This window comes from Cyprinus carpio, chromosome B21 (genome assembly GCF_018340385.1).
Source record: "Cyprinus carpio isolate SPL01 chromosome B21, ASM1834038v1, whole genome shotgun sequence".
Classification (NCBI taxonomy): domain Eukaryota; kingdom Metazoa; phylum Chordata; class Actinopteri; order Cypriniformes; family Cyprinidae; genus Cyprinus; species Cyprinus carpio.
In genome coordinates, this window is record NC_056617.1 from 9,532,921 (window position 1) to 9,541,393 (window position 8,473).

At 37.8% G+C, this 8,473-nt stretch overlaps 1 protein-coding gene across 1 annotated transcript; it reads right to left on the bottom strand.

Moving 5' to 3' along the window:
- Window positions 1-475: 475 nt before the first annotated feature.
- On the bottom strand, window positions 476-7,241 carry gtf3c4 (general transcription factor IIIC, polypeptide 4). The gene is made up of 5 exons (XM_019063739.2): window positions 6,904-7,241; window positions 4,018-5,751; window positions 2,743-2,873; window positions 1,448-1,536; window positions 476-800 (listed from the first exon to the last, which is right to left on the bottom strand). Exons 1-5 carry the CDS (start codon window positions 7,195-7,197, stop codon window positions 736-738), a joined length of 2,313 nt encoding a protein of 770 aa, XP_018919284.2. The 5' UTR covers window positions 7,198-7,241; the 3' UTR covers window positions 476-735.
- Between the last annotated feature and the right edge of the window lie 1,232 nt (window positions 7,242-8,473).

Here is an 8,473-nt window from a genome sequence, read left to right on the forward strand (position 1 = left end):
TATGTTAGCAACATTGTGTGGAATGGGCTGTCAGGGTTCATGCCCTGCATGCGTCTTCCTTGCAACCCACAAAAAAGGGCTAACTATATTTAACAATATGCACTCAAGCTCGCTATCTTAATTAAAATGGGTATCACATATGTGGCTGGGATCCATTCCTCATTACTGTTGTATCTCATTAGAGTTTGGCCCTTTGGAGGGGCTGGACCAGTTTTAAAACAGTTTTCTCTCTGTTTTTCATTTCCTTGTACAGTCATCTTCTTTTCCTTTAGGCCAAGGAAAAGTCATTATTTGGAGATGGGGGAGTTGGTGTTTGCAGATCCATAGAAATGTTCCCAAAGCCAATTAGAAAATGGATTTATTTAAAGCAATTAAAATCAGCCACGGGAAGAGCGTGCATTTTTTATGCAAAAGTAGGATGTCATGGCAGCATTATATTAACAAATCAAAAATATACAGCATTAACAGAAAAAAATAATTATAATAGAATAATTTATTAACACATACAGTCATCATTTTCATGACATAAAAAGTTATACTTCACTTTTTAGCTCAAGCTTGGCTTTAAAATAAAGATCTGTTGAGAAGAAAATTTCCCACGTCCTATATTACAAAACAATTAGTGAATACTTTACAGACTTTCAAAGGCTTCTCTTTCAAGCAATAAAAGGCATTTATGTGGCATGTAATTCAGTAGTCAGCCGTGGAGATTTTGTCATCTTTCACCCCACTGCTTTAGTAGAGAGGGGAGTCACAAAAGATGCAGGGACCTTGGAGTATTTTCTTGATCCAGTCTGAATCTGAAAAGGAGATTAGTATGTTATTATTATGCATAATCATTTACATGTTCTGAACATGAAATCAAGGTGGTTTGTCTAAATTTGTCCATAATGGCTTGTTTGTCTTTCCCCATTTTCTGCAACATGATGCATTTAGTAAATGTTTTCTTGCAACAGGCTTGTTGCATGCAAGATTTATTTAAAAAAAAAAACCTAAATATTAATTTTAATTAATACATACATTAATTTTTGAAATCAAAGAATAACAATTTAAAAAAAAAAATAATACAGTTGCTGTATTTACACTATTAGGCCAAATGCATAAATCTATTATTCGTCAAGCCCATTTAAATTCACTTGTTTACAATAATGCACTGCCAGGACGGGCATTTTGACTGAAAAGTGCACGTGAATGTTTTAACCTGTCTGCCTGCTAGTCAGAATTTAGTTGGTACAACACCCACCCACCCCACCCCCACAAAAAAAAACATTTTCATATAGTCTTGGTACTGGAGTACCAGCATATTTGACATCCTAAGCTTGCACTGCTGTGGGGCAGCAGAGTTTTTGTTTTGTGTGTGTGCAATGTTCCTGCTGCATTACAGAAAGTGTAAGTGTGTGGTGCAATGTGGTTCTGAATGGAGATATGATACAGCATTATGGCTCACCCTCGGGCTCTGCTACTGAGGCAATACTGTCCTGCAATAGACAGCGGCGGTATGTCACACCCTGACAGGCCTGATATGACAGCGCACACCTTAGGGAGGAAGAAGGAAAGAGAAAGAAAGAGGGAAAGAGACGGCAAGACACATGAACAGAAACGGCAGGGGAAGGTTTAGATCAGTACTTGGCAGAGATCAGAATGACAGCAATGAAGCAACTATTTCCCTGATACACCATTAGGGGCAGTAATCACCTTTCAGTCAGGCGGCTGGATAAAATGTCAAGCCAGGGGTTTGAAAGTGGGTCAAATCTACTCGAAACCTAGTCAACACCTACATATAGTCCAGTGGAATAAAAGTGATTTTATAGGTGCAAATTTCCACTTTTCATGTTCTGATCATTATGAAGACATGATATTGGCACATAAATCCAAAACAAGAGCCTACTACATTCTGGTATTCGTAAGGATTAAGTGCAGAAAATGAATATGGTATGAATTATATCTAAAATGACACAAAATATCAAAAGTTAATCTGCTCATCAAAGTGAGCAATCTGTGTCGGATGTGAGCCAAGAACAGTGTCACTTTACTTGGCACTGCAAAATATAGCCAAAATAAAATCACATTTGTATGTAAAATAAGCAAAATAGGCACAAAGTATTCCAGATTATTATGCAAGTTAATGGTTGTGACATTAAGCATTTCTTACTTTTTATTATATTTATATTATAATAATTTCATACTTTATTAATGTACACACACATACATGTACATATACATACATACATACATACATACATACATACATACATACACACACACACACATACATACATACATACATATGTGTGTGACCCTGGACCACAAAACTAGTGAGAAACATTTATACATCATCTGAAAGCTGAATAAATAAGCTTGTATGGTTTATTAGGATTGGACAATATTTGGCCGAGATACAACTATTTGAAAATCTGGAATCTGAGGGTGCAAAAAAAAAAAATCTAAATATTCAGAAAATCGCCTTTGAAGTTGTCCAAATTAAATTCTTAGCGATGCATATTACTAAGAAAAATTTTTTTAGATTTTATATTTATGGTAGGAAATTTACAAAATATCTTCATGGAACATGATCTTTAATATTCTAATGATTTTTGGCATAAAAGAAAAATTTATAATTTTGACCCATACAATGTATTTTTGCCTGTTGCTATAAATATACCCGTGCTACTTATGACTGGTTTTGTGGCCCATGGTCACATATTTGGATTTTATAAAGACATATACCATATTTTGTCCTACCTGAGCCATCTGTGCCCATTCTTGCACTCTGCTCGTTTGCAGTCTGTGAAAGGCAGAACTTCTTTACAGAGGCTACAATACTCTGGAAAGGTCTGTTTGTTCATCTTATTCATGATATGACCTATCAGCACCTGTGAAGGTCAAACATCAAAAAATTGACATGCAGGGTAATGTACACTTCTTTCACATTTCTAAAAATGTGAGTTAATTCGCTGCTTGAATCATTTTATTTGCCAGTACAAATTAGCATAAAACACCTACATTTTATGCCTTTATCATCCAGTTTCGACCTTACGATCTTAAAATGCTCACAAAAATATTCAGTTCTGCTTTAATAAGCATAAACAGTTTGCCAGTTAAAGGGGTCATCGGATGCAAAATTCACTTTTTAAATGTTGTTTTGTTTTAAATTTGTTTTGTCTTGGTGTTTTTTGTAAACAACTATTTTATGATGATAAAAATCCACCCAGTGCTTTTTTTAAAGTCTCGATAAATCCCAACCCCTTTCTCATATCAACCCGATCTCAGATTCTTGGCAGAATGACGTAGTTCTGCACAGGCCCCTCCCATGGTTCTTGATTGACAGTGGCGTCAGACTTTGGGTTTATCACAGCTCTGCCCTGAGTGAGCGGTCATCAGTCCGCCATTGTTTCGACACTTGAGCAGATGTAGACAAGAATGTCTCCTAAGCGATTGACGTGTATTGTTGCTGGATGTAATAAAATACACAACAGTCGTCATTTACTCCCGAAATCTGAGCCGCTTGAGATGCAGTGGATTAAATTTTTTTTTGAAGGGAATGTGCCCCCAATCTACCTAAATGCGTTTAGGTTCACGCAAATCATTCATGATCCAAATTCACCTACAGAAGAAGTGAGTATAAGGTTTTTTTATGAATCTTTGCAAATCGCCTTTTCTAATAATGTGCTACTTAGCAAGTTTCACGATGATTGCGGCTAAAATTTACAGTATCTCAGAGAACTGCGCATCAGACAACAGAAGAAGAGGCGGATGAGCAGAGCTCATTAGCATTTAGGGAAATGTACAAAAATGGCTTGCTGTAAACAGAGCTGTTTTTGACAGGGTAACAAGGGTGTTCTTTTACACTACCACTGAGAAATTGTAACCAAAGTATGTTATAGACTTTTCATTAAGACCCTAAAGAATCATATCAAACTGTGGAAAATTGGCATCTGATGACCCTTTTAAGACTTGTAAACCAATTGAAAAGCAAAACTAAATTTGTTTTCAAGAGACAGTGAGAAGGAGGCTCACCTTTGCTGCCCTGTCTTCATTAGCAGGGTCATTTGTGAGGAAGTCACAAACACCTTTGGTAGGAATACATGTGTTCTGAGTGACACAGGTGTTTAGGTACACCTCTCCCAACACCTTCTTCATGTTCTCGCGGATCAGTTGGGACTCCACCTCTTCAATCCTACTGCTGATCTCCCTCATTTGTTCCTCACTGGACTGCCTTTCTGCATCGCCTTGCCTGAGCTCTTCTAGAGTGGAGATCTCCGCAATCTCATCATCACCTCCACCCGCCTCCTCATCCACAGCTTTACCTTCCCTATGAGTCGGCTGCCAAAGGTGCTCTGAAGGGCTTTTCTGCATGGACTTGTAGAGCGTCCGGAGGAGGAAAAGCTTGAGGCGCCATAAGTAGGTGAATCCTGAGGTTTGGAGCTTCTCGTCTAGATTGTTCTGCAGAACCGGAGGGATGCTTTTGTCCTTCAGTATCCGCCAACGCAGCAAGTCCAGCAAGTCGGTCTTTCTGAAGAGATTGTGCATTTGAGACTCAAGCAGCTCAGCAGCCGTTTCATCTGTAGTCTTAAGGGTGATAAATTGCACCTGGTATGTGCGATTGACTGGATGGAGCCCATTGATCATGCCCTCATTGGAGATAAGAGCCAAGTAGGCACCATTTGGACTGACAGATATGCCATGTATCCGTCGACCCGCAACTCCCTCTGGCAGAGCAATCTCCTCCTGTTTAAACTCAACAGCAACATCTGTGAAAACCGGCGTGAGCTTCTTCACCTTACCATCTAGTGAGCAGGTGAAAATAGTCCCGCCGTTATGACAGACTGTCATTGATATGATAGGGGTGGAATGAAGGCCTGTGACGTGGGAGTTGTGGACATTGAGACCAGCTTTGGAGATCAGCAACAAGCACCAGAACACATAAGGACCACGTGCAGCAACCACTAAGCTGCAGTTGCATTTCTGATGCGGATGGAAGAGCGTTATGCATTTGATGTTGTGGACAGGTATCTGGTCCTTATCCTGCCACAAAACCACCGGCTGCCTGAGGGTGAAGTAACCCTTCACTGCCTTGAGGTTGACTGGAAGGATCTTTACAGGTCCAACTGAGCTGCCCACAATCAGTCCGCTCATTTTCCGTCCACTGTGCTCATATTCCCACCAGGTGAGCATACTTGGCAACGACACACCAGATTTTATGGTGTTGCAAGACACCACTGAATCCTTTCCTTGTGGGGGCAAGCTGAACTGCCACACCACTACGTCTCCATTCTCCATAAGTACAGCCAGAAGTACAGTGTTAACGTCTTTACATGCATTATTGGTCTGAACTTGCTGCATACTGCACAGACCAGACCACTCCATGCACACTGGCGTCTGCATACGATACCGCCGCTGCAGTTCATCCAAGTCTTTAATAGAGTTCGGCGGTGAGCCGTCGTTCTGAGCAGAATACATCCTGGATTTTAACATTTCTCCATATAGTTCTGTAAGGTCCAGGAGTGGCGTCCACTGCAATCGCAAATGACTGCTGTGGATCGTGAGACGATTGTCCAGTGTTAAGAAAGCAAGAAGACAGCGGCCATATTTGTCGCAGCCTAATGGTGACCAGCTGGTGTACTTCACACCATGGAGACGTCCACTTTGAGGATGGATGACTCTGTCCATCAATATCATTTGGCTTACTACAGGATCTTTACTCTTTGCAAAGCTTTCTTTAACAGTCTGCACTTCATTTTCAGGGCCCACCTGTAACAATATGTAAAAACACATTAATGAACTTCAGAAAAATATTTCATGCTTCATGAGACCTAATGAGTTTAAAATTATAATTTTGTAAATACTTACTTACATTTCATTTTGCACAAAGTTGCAGCTTGCAAATCATGTCCACTTGTCACTTTTATTATTAAACAATTTCTTTTATAACTTCAAATTATTATTTTTTTTATGCTAAACAGCAGTGAAGTAATACATCTGTACAGGATTAGTAAAATTGTTCACCTACAATTTTCATTTTCTTTTGGTATTGGTGGGATAATCTCACCATATATATATATATATATATATATATATATATAATATATATATATATATAATATATATATATATATATATATATATATATATATATACCATGTCTTGTATAAATAGTAACATGACCAGAGCTGTTTAATTCCAGTTTGCCATCTGAAAGATGATGTCTGTGTCAAAGCTCCATAAAAATAAGCATTTCAAATACATAATGATGTAGATTCAACTACCACACTTGGTACATATCATATTTAAAACGTCTATTATTAATTAAGATCGCTCTGTCTCATAAATCATGATCACAGGACACATAAATATGTCAGTGGTCACAACTGTGACCAGCGGGAAAACACAGTGCCCCATTTAAAAAAAAAAAAATAAAATAACTGGTTTTCTCACATTATAAAACAGCAGATTTCCAGTATTGATACACTGAATTAAAAAGTAGATGTAAAAAGAAATGTGAATTTATTCTTGGATTATCACTCCCCACAACTGACTGGAGGAAAAAAAATTATGCTACTATTAATATTCATGTTAATATTTGCATATTTTTATTGCGTCTAACTGCTCAACGAGCAATTTTTAATTAGTTTCCCACAGGTTAGCTACAATTATGATTAGAAATAAAATACATAGTTAAACAAAAAATTGGCATATTAAAAGAAATTCAGTTTGTGCTTGAAAAATTAGGGATTAAATAGGATAATTCCTCGAAGATGATACTTCACACTTATTTTGCACATCTTGAGATACATAAACGTCATGTCATGTCACGTCAAAACATGGCTTAAGCTTGGCAACATAGCTGCAACAGAGCACGTGAGTTGGTACCATAAACCAGCGAGCAGAAGCGCGCACTTTTACCTTGAGCTCAAAAGCGCTGTCCGGTACCGGGATGTGACTGCGATGCAGCACCAGATTTTGACTGAGACTGTGTATGTCACACACCAACTCCATGACAGACACGCTGTTAGCGCTGGAGGCCGCCAGTCTGTGATCCTCTGCCCACGACAGCGGCTCAAGACCGCTAACAGGACTCAGCAATTTAATCGCTGGATCCCGCAGAACCACTGGACCCTGTCCCGCCCAAAAATCATTGTCTGGTCCCGACGTGGTCCTTGATTTCTCCGAGGTACTATTTGAGCTTAAAGCCGCCATTTTTTCTGTATAAAAATAAAGCCCGTCTACAGGAAGTTACGGTGCCGGAGGAGGAGGGATTTTACGAGCGCGGCATGAGCTGGGTTGCCAGATCGACAATAATAACGCTAAAACAGGAGGTGGTTCGTTGTTTGCCTAATAATAATAAATTAGTATACACATACTACTATCATAGTGCACTATATTATTATTATGTACAATTGAATTGTTCTTAACTAAATTTAGTAGGCTATTTTATATATTGATTGTCTCAGTAAATGTAAATATGTATGTATCTGTGTTCCCTTTGTAGGTAGGGTGCAGTATTGACTGAGTGTTGTAAAGGAGTTGAGCTGTACTATTAGTTTAAATAACCTACAGGAGCTAATCATTATCACACATAACAACCACCTTTATGAGATCTCTTTGTAAAGATTAAGAGAAAAGGTAGAGGATTTACAGAACTATCTGTGGTAAGAAAATAAAATTCTAGTTCATAATTTGATTCAAGATTGTGTATCTGAATCAGCATGTTTTGTTGTTTAATTTGATATAATCTCATGCTTTTTATCTTCATATTTTAATATATATATATTTAATATATAATATATATATAATCAGTGAAGGGGAATACTTTTCACTGTGTACATCTGTGCATCCAATTTTAGTTGCTTTCTAATTAAAATATATTGTATTACTGTTTTGCCACAATATGTGCTATATGTTTACCATTTCTTTTATTAAAATGAAGAGAGGGAAGGTAGTGGTGATGTGTGCTATTATAAAATGCAGTTAAATATTTATAGCAGATAAATATTAAATATTAAATTAACATTTGAGGTGAAAATCATGAAAATTACTAGAGGTATAGGAGTTATAACATATCAATATACCCTACTGTATGGGCTGATATATTGTGGGTATCTCTATTTAATCACAATATATCATCATCCTATTTTTATTTATTTTTTTATTTATTTTTTTTTATGTTCATAATATTGGGCAGAGAGCCAGTCTTTGCTGTGCTAAGTGCTTAAATTACAGATGCCATTCTAAATTGTAAAGCATTTGTCATTTGATAAGCTGACATAATCCATCAGCTAAAAACTCAGACACTATTCATCTGATGTCAGGGAAACAGGAGAAAGATCATTAATTGGTGGCAGCATATGAGAACGGTCAGGAGCCCTAACTGTGTGACCAAGTTGCAGGATATGTGTAATTAACAACCACATGCTTTGATCTGTCTGGTATTCGCACCAAAGGGTTGAAAAGGAGCAGTGTGTCCTGTTTCCTT